This window comes from Dromiciops gliroides, chromosome 2, assembly GCF_019393635.1.
Source record: "Dromiciops gliroides isolate mDroGli1 chromosome 2, mDroGli1.pri, whole genome shotgun sequence".
Classification (NCBI taxonomy): domain Eukaryota; kingdom Metazoa; phylum Chordata; class Mammalia; order Microbiotheria; family Microbiotheriidae; genus Dromiciops; species Dromiciops gliroides.
Window position 1 is genome coordinate 98,429,508 of NC_057862.1, and position 20,459 is coordinate 98,449,966.

Consider the following 20,459-nt stretch of genomic DNA (forward strand, 5'->3'; position numbering starts at 1 on the left):
GGAGATACTACAAAATTTCCTTGATAAGTATAACCACCATGATAACTGTTCATTTGTCCTCTTGTTATTATCTTTAGGCAAGGCATAATCAATCAATAAAATGTTATTAGGTGCCTAGGTAGGGCAGCTAGGTGGTGCCATAGTGGCACAGAACACCAGGAAAACTCATCTTCCTGATTGAGATCTGGCCTCAGACACTTATTAGCTGTGTGACCTCTGAGCAAATCACTTAACCCCATTTGCCTCAGTTTCATCAACTGTAAAATGAGCTGGAGAAGGAAATGGCCAACCACTCCAGAATCTTTGCCAAGAAAACCCCAAATGAAGTCACAGTCAGACATGACACAGACAACTAAGCAACAAGTGCCAGGCACTCTCCTAAAGTTATGTTGATTGTGTCAAACACTACAGAGACACCTCAGTGAAATCCATTCATGGGCATTCCAGAGAAATTGGCCTAAACAAAATTACATGAGAAGAACCAATTATAATGAAGAATGCCTATTATTCAGATTATTATGTGTGCTTAGATAAACAACGTATTGAGTCAGTCCACCAGTACTTACATTTTGGACAGGAACAGCAGATGGACAATAATATGAAAGAATGGGTTAGATCATATTTTGGAAATCACATTGTACGTTTAATGATCCCGAGCTGTTCCCTGCAACAAAAATAATTGGTAGCCAATATTTATATCACAGTCTCAGTAGAATGGACATCACAGGAGACCCAAAATGCAACAGAAATCAATCAGTTGATCAGCAAGAATGTATTAAGTGAACAATGGTGTGCCATGTGCACTGTGCTCTAGTCATTGTGGCACATAGACAAAAAATGAAATGGTCCTGCCCTCAGAGAACTCAAATTCCATCAGGGGAAATGACTATGCACTTATAAGTAAACATGAAATGTATACAAGTAGTTTGAAAAGGTTTGGAGGACTTACCCTTGTTAGGTAACAGGAAAGGATCCCTCCCAAAGCAGAGAGGGATAGGCGGTGACTTGAGTTGAGCTTTGAAAGAAGTTTAAGATTATAAAAGGAGTATGGTCCAGGTATGGGGGATAACCTGTGCAAAATTGTGCACACAATAGATATGCAAGCATCCAGTTTGGATGGAATGTAAATTGTGTGAAGGGGAATAGTTTGTAAGAGAGAGTGAGGAGTCAAGAATAACTCCAAGGTAGTTTGAAACCTGGATAACTAGAAAGATGGCAGTTTGGTACAGAGCCATAGCATAAATAGGGAAATTAGGAAGAGGGGATGGGTTCGGATTGAAACAATTTTTGTTTTTTAACTTGGCTTGAGGGTCATATGGTACAGTCTTGTGGAGCATGTTCAGTAGAGGCATTTAACAATATAGGTCTAGAGAAAGACTGCTGTTGGATGTACTTAAAGATAATTGAATTCTGGGGAGCTATTGAAATACTGCTGAGAGTGAGGATGCAGAGAAGGAAGAAAAGAATAACCAGGACAGAGCATTGGGATCTGCCATTGAATTTAGTGGATGCTGAGGGATGCAACTTGGACGATGATCCAACAAAGGAAACTGAGATGCCACTATATAGGTAGGATAAAAATCAGTGGGGGCGGCTAGGTGGCTCAGTGGATAAAGCACCGGCCCTGGATTCAGGAGTTCCTGAGTTCAAATCCGGCCTCAGACACTTACTGGCTGTGTGACCCTGGGCAAGTCACTTAACCACCATTGCCCTGCCAAAAAAAAAAATCAGTTAGTAATGTTGTGAAATCCCAGAGGAGAGAGTGTAAGGTAGAGGGTAATCAACATAACTTTTGTAGAGGATTAACAAAAAGCCTTTGTATTTGGGAATTAAGACATTGTATTTGCAAAGGACTAAGAAGTAAACGAATAGAGAAGTGGAGTCCTAGTGTCTGCACAGCTTTTTCTAAGAATTTGGATATGAAAGGGAGGAGCGAGAATAGATAATAGTTTATTGGTTATAGGCTTAAGAGAGTTGCCTAGAGCAAACCCATGTCTTCTTGTTTCAGCTATAATTCTCTACTTTGTACTCTAGTTTTGAGAGGATGGTAAGATCAAATGAAAGTTTTCTTGAGGATTGAGGGTGTAAGCAGTAGATAAGGAGAAATTGAAGGTTAGAGAGAAAAGATGATTATTGGGGCAACCTGTCACAAGTTATAAAATTATGGGTATATTCTCTCTCCCTATATATATTTTTTTTTGGCGGGGGTGGGGGGGGTGGGGGGGTGAGGCAATTGGGGTTAAGTGACTTGCCCAGGGTCACACAGCTAGTAAGTGTTAAGTGTCTGAGGCCGGATTTGAACTCAGGTCCTCCTTACTCCAGGACTGGTGCTCTATCCATTGCGCCACCTAGCTGCCCCAAAATCATGGGTATAAAAAAAGATCTTTGGCAAGAAGGGCCATTTTTTTTTTTTTTAAATCAGACAGGAATAAAGGAGAGCATGAGCAATAGTAATGTTCTGAGGTTTTGAAAGAAACAGGACCACACTGCAAATAGCCCCTATTTTCCCAATAAAGTATAAACAAACGAGGTCTGATAACTAAGCAGAGTGGAAGGAGGTGAAATGGGAGTAATGTGTGAAGGGGCTTGAGAAAAATGAAGGTTTTAAATAGGTGCTGTGCAGAATGGAAGAGAAAGGTATAAGTTATGTCTAAGTGGGCAGCATCATATTATAGTAACTGGCATATGCAATAAGTGGCACAAACAATTGACATTAAAGATATGAATTAAGAAAAAAGGGGAGTGGGATAGCCCATCATTAAGAGCAAGGGATAACACGTGGACAACCCAGGTGTTGTACTGGTATTAACAGAAGTTTAAGACCCAAAGGGGGCGCTTTCCGGTCCAATATGCATTTTTTAAACTGTAATGCACTCATCTAGGTACTGGGGTTACCAAAACAAAATGAAAAACAGTCTCTGCCTTCACAGAGCTTTTGTACTACTCCATGGCCTCTGGCATGTAGGATAGGCCCTTTATGGGTGATTTCTGCAAAGATATAGTAAATAATTGCATAGGATGAGAAAGTATAAATGGCTTATAAATATGAATGGATTTATTTAAGGAGAAAGGAGTACTCATACCAATGAAATATGAATGTATTGAAATACTGAAAATGTTTGAAGGGAATTTTGAAAAGGAATTCCCATCAATGTAATGAATTTCCCATCTTAAATACTAAATTATTTGTTCAGTATATAAACATAGTATCAATTTATCTGTTATGTGATTATTCTGTATAATACATTTTAGGGATGTATTTTCATTTATAAGTAAATGGTTAGCATTAGTTACTCTTATCTTAATTATCCAAAATAAATAATTTTCTGTTTGTTGGTACTAGGATTCTTGGTTGAATGTGATTTAACAGTTGTTGTGTAAATAGCTCAAATCTGAGATAAGACTCAATAGTTGCAATACTGAAATTTATTACAGATATTGTTCTTCTTTCTCCCTGTAGCACGAAGAAAATTAGACCAAATTGAGAATGGTAGCTATGATAAAGAAGTCAGTAGTATGGGAAGTCGCTCTAGTTCATCAGGTAATTTTTTTTTTTAATCGTAATCATCATTTCTTGATTATAAAGAGAAACAACGCATTAAATTGGAAAATTTGGGCTTTTGTTGGTCCATTTTGAAATGAATCTTTGTCATTAGTACAACTTAAAATTATGTTCATAAAAGCATTTTGCTAAATGTTCTTTGATCTATCTGAATTACAGATGTTAATATAGAGGAACTCTTTTCTTCTCTCAATCAAAGCCTGTTCAGTAGGCCTTTAAAGTTCACCTTCTAAAAGAGGAAGATAAAATATTACTGCAAATAGTACCTCTTTGACTTAGCACTCACTCATATATAGATAATGGATCATTTTCTGTAGCTTAATTTTCAGGACAATTTTCTAAATGTTGGATATAAAGGAACAAATTTGTCTTTATCTTCTTCCTTCTTTTATTCCCCATAGGTACTTTCTTTTTTATCATTTTATGGTAATATGTTTATGTCCAGTTCCTTCCATCCTTCTTCCTCCGGGCTTAGTCCTAGGTTTTTAGTTTGTAATCACTTCAGTACAAACATGACTAAAACTGGATCCAGAGGTGTTTATTGTTGTTGTTTACATAACTTCCTAATTTTCCTCCATTGCTAACAACTTATTGTCTCTGGGCAGCTAGGTGGCACTGTAGCGTCACTTAGCATTGCCCAAGCCTGGAAGTTGGTGAAGACTCATTTTCAATTTCAAATCTGGCCTCAGACACTAGCTGTGTGTCTCTGGGCAAGTCATTTGACCCTGTTTGCCTCAGTTCCTCATCTATAAAATGAGCTGAAGAAGCAGTATCTTCACCAAGAAAATCCCAAATGGGGTCATGAAGAATTGGACACAACTTAAAAACGATTGAACAACAACAACTTAATTGTCTGTAAATGACGACCTCTTTATCTCCCTAAAGTCGCTGGCATGGGGTTTAGAGAAATCTTTCAATTTCATCTTCACATTGAACATGTGGCCAGGTCCTGTTTGTCATTGCAGCACAAATTAGACACCATCATCATCCAGTCTGACCTTTCAGGACCATATTTCACTTGACTACCTAAATTTCCTCCTCCTCTGGCCAGCTTTAGTACAGGGCTTCAATATAGCATGCAGTGTCTGTTCGCAGTGTTTCTTGAGTTCTCATTACTCTGAGTTTTAAGCTTGCTTAGAGATTTCCTGCCTCATCCTTTTTTCTTGTTGTGCTATTTATACCTCCCCCCACCCTAGCCATGAGAAGTATAATCTCATTTATCCTGAAAAGAATGTGTCATTCACTTGCCCTATAACTCGTCACTGTCCAAAATAGCCCTCCCTGGCCACTACTGTTAGACTGTATCCCCAAGTATTTAGGCATAACACAAACTGAGGATATTTCATTCATTTTTTGCAGATTTTGGTACCTTCTCCTGAACCCTATCTCTTTCCTTGGTTTTTGTGACACTGCTGTCTTTTGTTTCTGATTGCATTTTCTTATTCTTCTTTCCTGTCTTCTCCCCCTTGTCCACTAAATATGGCAGTCCCCCAAGAGGGGCACTTTTCTCTTCCCTCTCTCTACTCTTCCTTTAGATCTCATCAGCTTACACCGGTTTAATTAGCTCTATGTACCCGAATCTCTAAATCATATAGAGTCATAATCTTTATTCCAAGTTCTAGTCTTATATTACCAATTGCAGCCTTGAGATCTTTCTGTAGGCCTCTGAAACTCAAATGTTCAAATTACAACTAATTTTCTCCTAAAATCATTCCTTGTACAACTTCCCCATTTCTATTGGTGGCATAACTACCATTCCAGTTACTCAGTTTCAGAATCTTAGAGTCACCCTTGGCTCTTCCCTCTCCCTTACCTGCCATATCTAATCAGTTGCCAAATCTTGTCTGTTCTACCTCCACTACTTGTCTTGCATTCATTCCATCTCTCTGCTCACAGCCACCACCCTAGTTCAGGCTTTTCATCCTTTCTCACCTGGACTATTAAAATAGCATTCTTTTTAGTTTATCTGTTTCCAATCTCTTTCCAAAGTATTCCACATGAAACTACTTAGTTGAAATTCCTGAAAGGTAGGTCTAAGGTGGTTGTTTTTGAGTCATTTCAGTCATGTCTGACTTTTTGTGGCCCCATTTGATGATTTCTTGGCAAAGATATTAGAGTGGTTTGTCATTTCCTTCTCCAGCTCATTTTACAGATGAGGAAATTGAGGCAAATGGGGATAAATGATTTGCCCAAGGTCACATAGGTAGTAAAAGTCTGAGGCCAGATTTGAATTCGGGAAAATGAGTCTTCCTGACTCCAAGCCAGACACTCTATCCACTGCACCATCTGAGCTTATTCAAGGAAAAATACAGACTCCTCAACTTAGCATTTAGTCTTCCCCACTATGCCTCCCAACTGCATTTTAGTCTCATTTTATATTATAACTCTTTGATGTACTCTGTTCAGTTTGCTAGCATTTATATAGCACTTACAGACGTTTCCATTTTTCTCACCTCGTAAGAACTCTGGATGTAGGTGTAAGTTTCTGTTCTAGAAACTTAGGCAAACAGGATAAGTGATTTGCCCAGGGTCATACAGCTAATAAGTGTCTGGGGCTTGGTTAGAACTCAGATCTTCCTGACTTCAGGTCCAGCACTTCTGTCCATGAGTGGCAAATTGACCTCTTGCTGGGTTTCTCTCTCTCTCTCTCTCTCTCTCTCTCTCTCTCTCTCTCTCTCTCTCTCTCTCTCTCTCTCTCTCCCCTCCCTCCCTCCCTCAATTACATGTAAAACATTTAACATTTTAAAAATATTTTGAGTTCCAAATTCTCTCCATCTCTCCTTCCCTACACCCTCCTTGAGAAGGCAAACAATTTGATATAGATTATACATGTGCAGTCATGCAAAAAACATGTTTGCATAATAGCCATGTTGCCCAAAAAACCCCAAAACAACAAAAATAAAATTTTAAAAGTATGTTTCAGTCTTCATTCAGAGGTTCTCTTTTTGGAGATGGATAGCATTTTTTATCATAAGTCCTTCAGAATTGTCTTGGATCATTATATTGCTGAGAATAGTTAAGCCATTCACAGTTGATATACTGTATACAGTGTTTTCCTGGTTCTACTCACTTTACTCTGCAACAGTTTATATAAGTCCTCCCAAGTTTTTCTGAAAGCATCCTGCTGATCGTTTCTTTTAGCACAATATTATTCTGTTGCAATTATATAACACATTTTGTTTAGCCATTCCACAATTGATGGATATCCCCTCACTTTCCAATTCTTTGCCACCACAAAAAGAAATGTTATAAATATTTTTGTACATTGTAAATCCTTTTCCTTTGATCTCTTTGGGGTACGGTTCTATTCGTGGTATTTCTGGGTCAAAGGGTATGCAAATTGTTCTCAAATGGTTAATTGAATTCACAACTCCACCAACCGTACATTAGTATACCTATTTTTCCACATCCCCTCCAGCATTTGCTCTTTTCCTTTTCTGTCATATTTGCTAATCTGATAGATGTGAGGTGGTACCCCAGAGTTGTTTTAATTTGCATTTGATTTAGAGCATTTTTTCATAAGACTATAGCTAGCTTTGATTTATTTATCAATTTGGGAATGACTCATTCTTATAAATTAGACTCAGTTCTCTATATATTTGAGAAAAGGTGCTTTTATCAGAGAAACTTGCTGTAAAAATTTTTTTCCCATTTTTCTTACAATTTCCTTCTAATCTTGGCAGCATTGGTTTTGTTTGTACAAAGCCTTTTTAATTTAGTCAGAATTACCCATTTTTATATACAATACTGGCTCCCTCTCGTTTGGTCATAAATTCTTATCTTACCCATAGATCTGTACCCCTAATTTGTTTATGTCTAAACCATGTGTCCATTTTAGCCTTATCTTGTTATACAGCATGATTGTTGTTCTATACCTAGTTTCTGCCAAATTGCGTTTCAGTTTTCCCAACAGCTTTCTTCATATAGTGAGTTCTTGTCCCAAAAGCTTGGATCTTTGCATTTATCAAACGCTAGATTATTATGGTCATTTATTACTCTTTGTTATGTACTTAATCTATTGAATTGATCTACCACTCTTTTTCTTAGCTAGTACCAGATTATTTTGATGTTTACCACTTTGTAACACAATTTGAGATCTAATACTGCTAGGCGCCCCATTCCCTTACATTTTTTCATTGATTCCCTTGAGATTCTTTACCTTTTGTCCTTCCAGATGAATTATGTTCTTTTTTTCTATCTCTATGTATGGTATTGAATATGTGCATTAATTTAGGTAGAATTATTGTTTTTATAATATTGGTTGGGCCTACCCATGTTTAAATCTGATTATTTGTGTGAAAAGTTTTGTAATTGTGTTCATATACTTCCTAGGTTTGTCTTGGCATCTAGATTCCCAAGTATTTTATATTGTCTGCAGTTATTTTAAATGGAATTTCTCTTTCCTGCTGGAATTTGTTGGCAATATATAGAAATGCCAGTGATTTATATGGATTTATATCTTTACTGAAGTTGAAGTTGTTAATTATTTCAACTAGTTTTTTTAGTTGATTCTCTAGGATTCTCTAAGTATGCCATCATATCATCTGCAAAGAGAGATGGTTTTGTTTCCTTGTTGCCTATTCTAATTCCTTCTATTTTTTTTTAATTGTTATAACTAACATTTCTAGTATAGTATTGAATGATAGTGGTGATAATGGGCATCCTTGCTTTTACAGATGATAGTTTTAGATCGATACTAGTTATTTTAAGGAAAGCTCCATTTATTCTTCTGCTTGCTGGGTTTTGGTTTGGTTTGGTTTTGGGGGGGGGAGCAATGAGAGTTAAGTGACTTGCCCAAGGTCACACTGCTAGTAAGTGTCAAGTATCTGAGGTCGAATTTGAACTCAGGTCCTCCTGAATCTAGGGCTGGTGCTTTATCCAGTGTACCACCTAGCTGCCCCCTTGCTGGTTTGTTTTGTTTTTTTTTTTTAAATAGAAATGCATGTTGTGGTTTGACAAAAGCCTTTTTTGCATTTTTTGAGATAATTAGATGATTTTTGATGTTTTTATTATTGATATAGTCATTTATGCTGATAGTTTTCCTATTATTTAACCAACCCTGCAGTTGTACCTATTCTGCTTTTTTTGAAGTTCTTCAGTGTATTTTTGTGCCCCTTTTACTAAGCTGTTGACTCTCTTTTCATAATTTTCTTGCATCGATCTCATTTCTTTTCCCAGTTTTTCTTGTACCGTTATTATTTGATTTTTAAAATTCCTTTTAAGCTCTTTCAGGAATTTGCTTGTGTTGAATTCATATGTTTTTATGAGGCTTTGCTTGGAGCTGCTTTGACGTGTTGTTTTCCCAGCTTATGTCTTGATCTTCCCTGTCACCATAGTAACTTGTTAGGGTTAGGTTCTCAGGATGTGCAAGTGCTGTCACTTCTTTTCACCCTGGAATTGTGACTTCGGCCGTGTACTTTGGTAGCTGCAAGTGCTACTGTTTTCTAAGACCAGTGACCCTTTTCCCTATTGAACCACCTCAAGTGCTCTCCACCACCTTGCAACTGACCAGGGCTCTTGTGCTCCTTCTCTCTGTGGGATCCCAACCCAGAGCTATGTATGGGTAATGCAACAGGGTTCTGCACCCAGTGCCAGCAAAGGGTCCCATATAATCTCTTTCTGACCTCTTTACTGTCTGCGGTGAAAGCTCCAGAAGCTGCTCCTGCCACTGATGCAGCTGCCTCCAAGTCAGGTCCTGTTCTGCATTGTGCCCTAACCACCAACCAAGTGAGACAGACCTTTCCTCCTGACCTACCTCCTAAATCGTCTTAAGCTGGGAAATTGCTTCATCCTGATCTTTTGTTGGTTTTCGCTCCAGAATTCCATTTAGGTGTTCTTTTAAAGTTATTTGGAAGGGAATTTGGGAGGGCACAGGTGATTTCTCTACTCTGCCATGTTGCTCTAGCTGTTCTTTCTACTTGACGTTGTATCTCTTTCCTCTGTGCCTTAGTACAATTTGTCTCTCATGTCTAGAATGCACAGACTCTTCACTTCTGCCTCATAGAATTTTGAGTACAACTTAGATTCCATATCCTGCAGGGGGCACTTCTTGATTCTGCTAGGTATTAGTTTTATATTTTGATACTCTACGCTTAGCACAGTTGCACACAGTAGATGTTTGGTAAATGTTTGTTGAATTAAATTCATATTATTAGAAAGTGGTTCATTTTTTATATAACTTGGAAGTTGCTTCCCTCCACCAAGTTTGTAATTGTTTCCATATTCCATTTTGTAGGCCTAGAAAGTTTTTGATCCTTGAACTAAGGGACTGATCATTCAACCATGATTAGTCATTATCAATTAGAACTCTTCTAGCAAGGTTTAGGCATATTAAATGACTATATAAATGGAATGGAGAAAAGAAATAATGGAGTAAAAGATGATGCTAAACTAGACCCATTTCTGAATCCAATTTCGACTCAGGGTCCCTCAATGCTCGAAGCAGTACAGAAGATCGATCACCAGAAAATACTGGCTCCTCTGTGGCTGTGGATAACTTTCCAGAAGTGGACAAGACTATGCTGATTGAGAGGATAGTAAGGCTGCAGAAAGCTCATGCCCGGAAAAATGAGAAGATTGAATTTATGGAGGATCATATAAAGCAATTGGTAGAAGAAATTAGGAAAAAAACCAAGTAAGTATGATGGTTTTTTATTCTTTAAAAGTGTCAACTAATAGGGCAAAGGTGACATTTTGTAAGTGAAATTTGATAAAATTAAGTAATCATCAACAGCTCTGTGCTCAAACAATTCTTGGGCCCTAGTTCTGCATTTAAAAATGTTAATAATATTAATTTTAGATTTATGAACAATTTCTAGAACAAATTCACTTATTCCTGTAATATAGCTAGATAAGTGAATGTAGATTTTTTTCATTCTAAGTCAGAACTGGAGTAACATAATTTTCTTTCACAAACATGACACCCGACTCTTTCTGAAAGGAATATAGTAAAATATAGTTCTAGATGTAAAGGTCAGGAAAATTAGAACCTTGATTTGTCATTCTCTTTAGGGCTAGCATTATACAATGTTTATACTAATAATTTCTATATAAATGAAGATATTCAGCTGACTGGGGAACAGGAATTATTAAATCATTTTGGACAAATAATGGTTGAAGGAAATTGAAGTGTTTATATTCTTATTTGTATTCTAAGTTGGCCAAATGCATTGTCACAGTAAAAATTATATCAGACAAAAATAATAGTTTTCCTTTATATATGATATAATTACAAAATTGTCTTGCATAAATCTCATTCTTTCCTACAACAATGTTTTGAAACAGCATATTTTCCCAGTTCTGCAGATGAGGAAACATACATATATAAAACTCTACACTCTGCTCCAGGTATTTAAAGGAAAAAAATGTAACAATCTCTGCCCCCAAAGAACTTACATTCTCTTGGGAAGATCTCTTCAGTTGTTTAAAAAAAAAATGCTAAGTAATTTGGGGAGAGGCATTAACAGCTGAGGAGTGTAACGATTGGAATGATGCCACCTGCTGGAGACTTACTGTAGAAGAGTTCCGCCCATGAAATGAAGGTCTTTGAGGGCAAGACCAGGAGTCTTTTCTTTGGCGTCAGGAAGTGACGGGGGCTAGTAGGAGGAGGAAGGAAGAGACTGGCGCTCGGTCTTGCTCTCTTTCCTGAGGACGCTGGTGGAGAGTGGGGCTAGAAATGTGCTCTCCCTTTAATAGATAGATGAATGTAGGCCTTTCTCTCTCTTTACCAAATTCTTATTCTCCTTAATAAATACTTAAAAGTCTAACTCTTGCTAAAGCTTATAATTTATTGGCGACCACTCATTAGATATTTTAGACAGTTTAGCTAGAATTTTAGCCCTTAACAGGAGGATAAGGAAAGGCCTCTTATAGGAGGCTGCATTTGAACTGAACTTTCAATTAAATTAGGGATTCTAAGAGGCCAAGATCAGGAAAGAGGGTATTTCAAGCATAGAAAGTGACTGGGCAAAGACCTGGGAGATAGTATGGTATGTCATATGTGAAGAACATCAAGCAAACCAGTTTGGCTGGATTATAGAATGTGTGAAAGGAAATAAATGTGTAAGCCTCTAATTTCAGTTAAACCTTTAAAAGAGTTTCATTTTTGACAGTAATACAGTGCAGAGTACTGGTCTTAGACATGGGAAGACTTGGGTTTGAATCCTGGCTTATATACTTAACTAGCTGTGGGACCCTGGGCAAGTCACTTAACCTCTCAGCCTCAGTTTCCTCATCTGTAAAAGTGGGGATAATAATAGTATCTACTTCCCAGGATTGTTGTGAAGAGTAAATGAAATAACCTATATAACATGCTTGGCAAACCTTAAAGTGCTATATGAATATTGACTACAAATCCAGACATTTTTAAGCCATCAAGGATGCATCTATAATCGTTTTTTTTTTTTCTTAGAATAATTCAGAGTTATATCTTACGAGAAGAAGCAGGCACGCTGTCATCAGAGGCATCTGATTTTAACAAGGTCCATTTAAGTAGACGAGGAGGCATCATGGCATCCTTGTATACTTCCCATCCTGCTGACAGTGGACTGACATTAGAACTCTCCTTGGAGATCAACCGAAAATTACAGGCTGTTTTGGAGGATACATTACTTAAAAATATTACTTTGAAGGTATTGACATTTTTCATAAATTTTCATCCAATAAATCTTATGAAATGTGTTACCCCAAAAACTTACCTAATAGTAGATTACTTCTGTAATATAACCCAGCTGTTTATACCAGAGGGTGGAAATTCATTTTAAGGTTTATTTTTCTCCCTCATGCTTTCTTTTTTTCTTTTCTTTTTGGGGCAATGGGGGTTAAGTGACTTGCCCAGGGTCACCCAGCTAGTAAGTGTCAAGTGTCTGAGCCCAAATTTGAACTCAGGTCCTCCTGAATCCAGGGCTGGTGTTTTATCCATACCACCTAGCTGCCCCTTCCCTCATGCTTTAAAACCTATTTTATTTTCAAGCAAAGTGAAAAATAACACTACAGGATGATTTAGAGGAGAGGTAATCAGTTTAGTTACTATAAAATGGATTATAGCTGAAATTTTTTACCTTATTTGGAACTTTTATTATTTAATGCGTTGTGGGCAAATTTTTATCTCAGTTTGGTCTGCAATTATGATTAATTGCTAAAGTAAATGTTAATGACTATAAGCAAAATATTATATACTGCAAATTTTGTTTTGAATTATTGTTGCTATTATTTAACTACTGCAGCAGATCATCTTCTAGAACTTTAACATTCTTTAATGAATTTTTTAAAGCCATTAAATAATCTCTTGGGCATTATCAATTACCACAACATCCCTCAGTCAGATTGCCATGGATTTGTTTATAACTGAGAGGCCTTTACTAAGCACAAAATATTTCTCTGGTTCTTTTAACAAAACTAAGCTTAGGGTTTAGAGGGAAATAAACATGCTTAGTAGGGAGAAAATTTCAAAGTGAATCCTTTATTTGTGTGAGTTAATATTTCTTGTTTTTTTTTCTTCCCATTTTATAAACTAAAAATAAAAGGAAAATCTACAAACACTAGGAACAGAAATAGAACGTCTTATTAAACACCAGCATGAAGTAGAACAGAGGACGAAGCAAACATAACAGAAAACTCTTGCATAGTAAAGAGACAAAAGCTGCAGACAGAGAAGGTGCTACAGACCTCGGTGGCGTTTTGAAGTTTTTCTTATGATCTGTGTGTCAGTCAGTGAAAGTGTGTTTTACCTGTTCGATACAAATTTAAGTCATAACTGAACTTTTGATATGACCCATCCTTGCTATTCTCTGACCATTTGAATGAATTGCGTGTACTGTAAGTAGCGTAAACTTCAAGATTTTGATTGTTTGCACTGTGGAAAAATAACATCCTATTAATGATGAATTGAAAAAAAAAGATTATTTAATTTGCTAATAGTCATATCAGATGCTGACGAATACTACAAGGGCTTTCAAACACTATTTTTCCATCTCTCTTCCCATTAACATGCCTTATATATGAAAGGTGATTCAGCCTTTTAAAAATATGCATGAAAAGACAGGCATTAAAAACCATTCATTAATATGCACTTTCTTACTCTAAAATAAGCTGAACACAAATAACTATAACACATTAACTTTGAAATTTTCATTACGTTTAGCTATGTATAGTAGGATATGTATTTGGTTCTGTGACTTGATTTTAAAATTAATATTTTAAGTGGAATGGAAAAGTTAGCTAGTGATAATGTATGTAATATCTCAAGAAAAAAGTTCAGACATTGATTCTTCTGTGTCTAGTTTGGTCCTTAAGCTTTTCCCACAATTAGATACCTTCTTTATAGCACACATGCATGGTTCCTTGTATTTAAATGCTTCTCATTTCCACACATTTCTTCTGATTGATAGCTAAATGGTTTCTTAGAATTAATTTCCATAAAACTGATTTCCCATAGTGTATCTTGAGAAATTTTTTCATTGACTTAAATCCAAATTTTAAAATTGAATGAGTCATTAGAACAGTAGACTTTTTTAGAAGCTCTGATATACATACATATGCATCACTAATATAAGAAAAAAATGTAATAGTGTTTAGGTTCAAATTCCAAGGGAAAAAATAGCATTGATATGTTTTGTCAAGACTGTTTTATTTGAATACTATTCCTTTGCATTGCTAAATCCAGTTTGTAATGTAGATTATAGCATCACTTCTCAAAAATTATTATATTTTTATTTAAAACTCACAAATCACCTATGTGTAACCAAAGGATTTTTAGAGCCAAATGCATATACCTAATGAGAGATTTTACTATATTTATTTAAAATGTGCACTTAATTTTTATGAGCAGTATCAATAGTAATTCTTATATAAATTCCATTAGGGCAGGGACCATTTTTTATTTATCTCTGTACTTTTCCCAGTGCCTAGCACAGTGCTCTGCACGTAATAGGCGTTTAATGTTCAGTGTTTGTTTAATATTTTCACTTGTCAAGATGCTACTTAAATTTGCCCTCATCTCTTAGAATTTTTATGTGTGCATTTGTGTACATATATTTCATTACATTTAGATCATTGTTGTAATACAATACCTTGGCTAATGTTCAGTGCTTGTAACTGTCAAAATGATTAGTTTTTAATTTTAGTTTTTTAAAAAGGGAAATGGATCCCTATAGGGTCTGGTTATATTTATTGCCACTGGAAATTTTTTTATATTAAGGAAATTGAACTCTAAAAGTTGGGTCCATTATAGTCACATCCCTCTAATTTGTTTTAAAATTCGAGTATTAGTTTGATAATGTTGCAAAAATAAATGTGCTAAATAGGGGTACTATTTAAATGTTAAATCTCTATGGTGTGGTTTATATTTTCTGTACATTTAGTTCATGTACTAAATCATACCCAACTCCCATTCATAAATTCATAAAATTAAATTCAATGAAGATTGTTTATTTTACATTAGCTGAGAATTAGTATTGGTATACCATAATGTGTCTTATTTTTCATATGTGTAATTTATCAAAGTAAAAAATGAATAACATATAGGGTAAGTGCAATCATATATTTTTTTTTCATTCTTTTAGACCACTGACACTCCTAATGACTACTTAATGTAGCCAGATTTTTACTCCTGTGCAACCAAACCATGCTTGGCTTGTCATATAGATATATTTATGAGAATACAGTTTTAGTTTTTCTCCATAAGAATCAATATTCAGGAGGCCATAAAATTATATGTCCATTATGTATTATGTAGATAAGTTTTAAATTTCTACATTTATCAGAGATAGAAATGAGTTATTCCCGTATTTATGTCTGTATATGTCCCATTTGGAGAAATCTTTACTAGGAAGTTTGTTTTTGGAAGAAAGCCATTAGAAAGTATATGTTGACCATATTCTTATTTCTAATATAAGTGCAAGTAGAAATCCTTTGAAGAAAATATTTTACTTTTTCTTTTTTAAAATGATATACACTACAGCCTTATATATATCTGGGTTCAGGACTGAGCAAAACCAGGACAAACAAAACATCCAGATACTCCAGCTAGATATCTGGCTGTATAGAACACAGTGGATTTATACCTTATTCCCTGTGTAAACAAGTGCAGTAGGATTTTTATAGACTCCAGGAGGAAAAGACAGTCCAGAGATCTGGAAAAATAATATGTATGCTTTTAAAAAAAAATAATATTCATTAAAGACCCAGTACATTGGTATCTTCAGCTAGGTGTCAGTATTTTAGGTTCTTTGGGTAGTAGGGAATAGTGTACATATGTACAAGTCATCATGTCTTTAAAAGTGAGCACAAAGTATTAAATTATTAACAACAATTTTCCCATAGTAATTCAGTTCTTAATCATTCAGCCAGTTAAGTTTTGAGAATTTAAAAATGGAAGATTTTAGCATCAGGGTAAAAGAATGGGTTAGTTTTTGAATGACTTCTAATTAAGCAATGTCTTTTTCATGTGTCCTGTTTTCTGTACTGCACAAATATGAGGAATAAGTTTCTATTTCCTAATTAGATAATCTTGTGCAGTTTGGGATTTTTTTTGGTGTGTGTATTTATATACATAGGTTTGTTTATAGGGACACATATGCACAAATATAATTATTTAAATATCTGGTGATTTTTTTTTAAACCATGGGTGTTTCATTGACTAATGAATACAGTTCATGCAAACAGCTTCAGGATGTTCTATTTTTAGAAGTTATTTTAAGGGTAATTGCTGTACAACTCAATTTTGTCAAGCTGATCAAGCCAAGGGATTGATAAAGAATAACCAAAGATACTAATTTAGTCTTATATTTTCAGAAATTCAGTTCTAAAGGACACTGTTATAAATAACATGGCCCTTTGTAACATGTTAGGGAAATGTTAGTCCATGTGTATAGTTGGCTGGCCCAGTGATGCTTTGGGGAAATTATTCTCTCTCTCTCTCTCTCTCTCTCTCTCTCTTTTTTTTTTTTTGAGGAATGCTTGGTGTTATCAAAATAGATTGCTGTGGTTCTACAAATTTTTCAGCATTACCCAGAATTTAATACTTACTTATTTTTTCCTTTAAAAAACTTGAAACATATGGCATTAGCTTTCTAGTAATGTTTTTAGATTACTAATGCCAACTGGTGTTGCTGACAAGTGCATCTAATTATGTTGAGATATCATGTCAGTTTCTTAAGCAAAAATATTTTTTTCCTTTTACAGTATGTTTAAATTCTTCCTTAGTACAAAGTTTTACATGTAAATGTAAAGCTAGATTTAACAAAACAAAACCTTTAGACTGTGTTAATATTTTAAATACTTCATAGCACCCTGGTGAAAATCTTTTATAGGTCATCTTTTCATTCACTGTGATTTACTGTTCTTGCATATTGTCTCTGTGCGTATTAGAGGTTTTGGTTTTTTTTTCATCAGTAACTTTAAGAACAAAACTCTTTTGACACTGATCTTTTAAAAACTTTGTTGCCAGTTGGTGGCACTATTAACTAGAATTTCAAAAGAGGTAATTAATTGAAAAATTTTCCAAATATGAAGATTTTCGAACAAAATAATTAAATGATGGTTATAGCTGTACAGTAAAGATGTATTTTTTATTCCAGAATGGAAAGTTTTTAAAAAATTTCTGTGTGTCCATTGTCTTCACTGGTGAAATTTGTTTATATTTCTGAATATGTGCATAGTCTCTTTGATTTCATTAAAATGTTAATTTTGTAGATATGTTTCTGTATAAATGAAGTTTTTCAAGAAGTCATCATAAGTTCACACTGTATATATTGTACTATTAAAAAGAAAACATCTGCTACCATCCTGTAATTTAATGGTATTTCGACTCCTTTACACACACTCCTATTTGATGGCTCTTTAGAATCTATCTTCAAGGCCAACTCACACTTCCTAAAAATGATTTTTTTTTAACCAGGCTTGAAATATTCTCCCTCCCTTACTTAGAAATGCCTGTTTTGAAACAACCAATAGGAGCCACAGAGACCATCTAGATATTCCAATCCCTTTATTTACAGATGAGAAAACATACTAAGAGAAGCTAAATAACTTGCCCAAGGTCAGAATTGGTCTCTTCAAGGGCTCCTAGTCTGGTGCCCTTTTCTGTTCACTTGATATACTTGCCAGTATCAATGAGCAATCAATAAATACAGTTCTATACTGCCAAGCTCTACTTCAAAATTAATAAAAGTGTCAGTAGCTGATTTCCAAAAGGCTTTTTAGAACTGTTGTAAACATGCATATTTCTTTTTGGAGCTAATGATATATAATTAATGAAGAATTATTTTTGTAAATTTATCTAGCTCTAAGTAAAAGGAACTAATATACTTGATAGTAAGAAAATATTATGTGGAATATTTCTCCCTAGTTGGTATATGTAATAGATATTTTACACAAAGTTTTGCTTTCCAACTACTTTTTTTTTTTTTTTAGTGAGGCAATTGGGGTTAAGTGACTTGCCCAAGGTCACACAGCTAGTAAGTGTTAAGTGTCTGAGGCCGGATTTGAACTCAGGTACTCCTGATTCCAGGGCCGGTGCTCTATCCACTACGCCACCTAGCTGCCCCTCCAACTACTTTTTAACAGTCTAAAATAGAGTAATCTTTTCCTTGTTTGTTTGGTATTTATTTTTCCCCAATTACATGTAAAAACAACTTTTGATATTCATTTTAAACACTCTGAGTTCCAAATTCTATTCCAACCTCCCTCCCCACCCCCAGAAGTCAAGTAATTTGATGTAGCTCAAAGTGATGCAAAACATTTCTATTTTCATGTTGTGAAAGAAAACATAGACCTCCTCCCCCCCCCCAAAATAAACCCGCGAGAAAACCAAAGTTTTTTATCAGACACCATCAGTTCCTTCTTTGGGGATGGATAACATTTGTCATCATAAGTCCTTCAGTTGTCTTGGATCATTGCATTTCTGAGAATAGCTAAGTCTTTTACAGCTGATCATCCCACAATATTACTGTTACTTTGTATATGGTATATTTCACTGCAAAAGCTCGCATAAGTCCAGGTTTTTCTGAGTGCATTCTGCTCATCATTTCTTATAGCACAATAGTATTCCATCATAATCACATACCACAATTTGTCCAGCCATTCCCTGGTTAATGAGCATTTCCTCAGTTCCCAATTTTTTGCCACCAGAAAAGAAGAGTTGCTATCAATATTTTTGTATATATAGGTCCTTTTCCTTTTTTAAAAAAAATCTTTCTGGATACACTCCTAGTAGTGGTATTGGTAAATCAAAGAGTATGCATGGTTTTATAGCCCTTTTGGGCATAGTTCCAAATTGCTCTACGGAATGGTTGAATCAGTTCACAACTCTACCAACAATGCATTAATGTTTCATTTTTCCCACATTCCCTCCAACATTTGTCATTTTCCTTTTCTGTCCTATTAGCCAATCTAATAGGTATAAGGTAGTACTTAAGAATTGTTTCAGTTTGCATTTTTTCAATCAGTAGTGAGTTAGAGCATTCTTTCATATGACTATAAACTGTTCATATCTTTTGATCATTTATCAATGGGGAAATGGTGCATATTTTTATAACATTGACTCAATTCTCTATACACTTGAGAAATGAGACCTTTATCAGAGAAATTTGCTTCAAAATTTTTTTCATGGTATTGATAACTGTTTCCCTCTATTCTATCCCCCCTCCCTTTATTCTATTCTCTCTCTACTTTCACCCTGTCACTCCTCAAAAGTGTTTTGCTTCTGACTGCCCCTCCTCTAATTTTCCCTCCCTTCTATTGCACTCCCCCCACCCCCTTTTCTTATCTTTTCCCTCCCACTTTCCTGCAAGCTTAGGATAGATTTCTATACCCAATTGAAGCATGTATGTTATCCCCTACAGAGTACTCTTAAATCAGTGTGTTTATTATAGAAGGAGAATCCTTTCCTAAACAACCATGTTCAAGAAATAGGTAAGATTAATAAGATAGCTTGTTTGCTTCATTTCCTTTTCAAGTGTGGCTCAATGCAATAGCTCAAGCCACACAGCTATGCTGCCCTCACCCGTTACAGTACCCACAGTGACTTTCAGATTTTTCTCTCCTTAAGATCCCCAAACTGCACCTCTCGCTCTTTCTCAGCAGCATACCCCCTCTACCTTACGAAGTAAATAGAGGCCATCCATCATGAACTCCCTTTTGTCCCCTATTTTACACCTCAAAACCCTTTAACATCCTCTATTCTTTCTTCTTTTGCCCTAGTATCTGATGAAGAGGTAACTTTTCTTGATAAGGCCAACCCCTCTCTATTTGTACTTTTGGTCCCATCCTCTTGCTTCTTTGATCATTTCCTCTCTGTCATCCTCAGCCTTTTATGTACTGTCTCCTTCCCTGCTGTCTACAAAGATTCCCAGATCTCCCTATCTTTTAAAAAACCCTTCATTTGACCTGGCTATCCTCTCACGCTATTGTCACGGCTTTCCTCCCTTTCTAGCAGTTAGACTGCTAGAAAAAAGCCCTCTATGCCCTCTGTCTTCAATTCCTCACTTCTTACTCCTCATCCTCTTGTAGTCTGGCTTCTGAACCCACCTCTCACTGAAATTGCCCTCACCAAGGTTACCAATGATTTAATTGTTAAATAGGATGACCTTTTTCTCAGTTTTCATCTTTCTTGATTTTTCTTTCTTTGACATTGTTGACCTCCCTTTCCTCCTCCTGGACACTTTCTCCCTTGCTCTCATGACAGGGTTCTCTCTTTGTTTTCTTTCCTTCCTTTCTAATCCTTTTTTATGAGTCTTGACTGGATCAGATGCGTGACCAATTTTCCAGTCCTCTGTGCTTTCTTTTTTTGTCCTGTCTCAGGGATATAACTGGTTTCTATCCTCTTCTCTCCCCTCACACAGATGCCACTCCATTTCAGACCCTCATCACTCTTGCCTAACAGTAGCTTCATAATTGA

At 35.7% G+C, this 20,459-nt stretch overlaps 1 protein-coding gene across 1 annotated transcript in view; it reads left to right on the plus strand.

Annotated features, from left to right (window-relative positions):
* CCDC186 (coiled-coil domain containing 186) overlaps nucleotides 1–16,987 on the plus strand; it is a 60,635-nt gene extending 43,648 nt beyond the window's left edge. The window contains 4 exon segments of the mRNA XM_043985547.1: nucleotides 3,461–3,541; nucleotides 9,986–10,196; nucleotides 11,973–12,192; nucleotides 13,087–16,987. Of these exon segments, the coding sequence (XP_043841482.1) occupies nucleotides 3,461–3,541; nucleotides 9,986–10,196; nucleotides 11,973–12,192; nucleotides 13,087–13,170 (596 nt within the window). The 3' untranslated portion in view covers nucleotides 13,171–16,987.
* The last annotated feature ends 3,472 nt before the right edge of the window (nucleotides 16,988–20,459 follow it).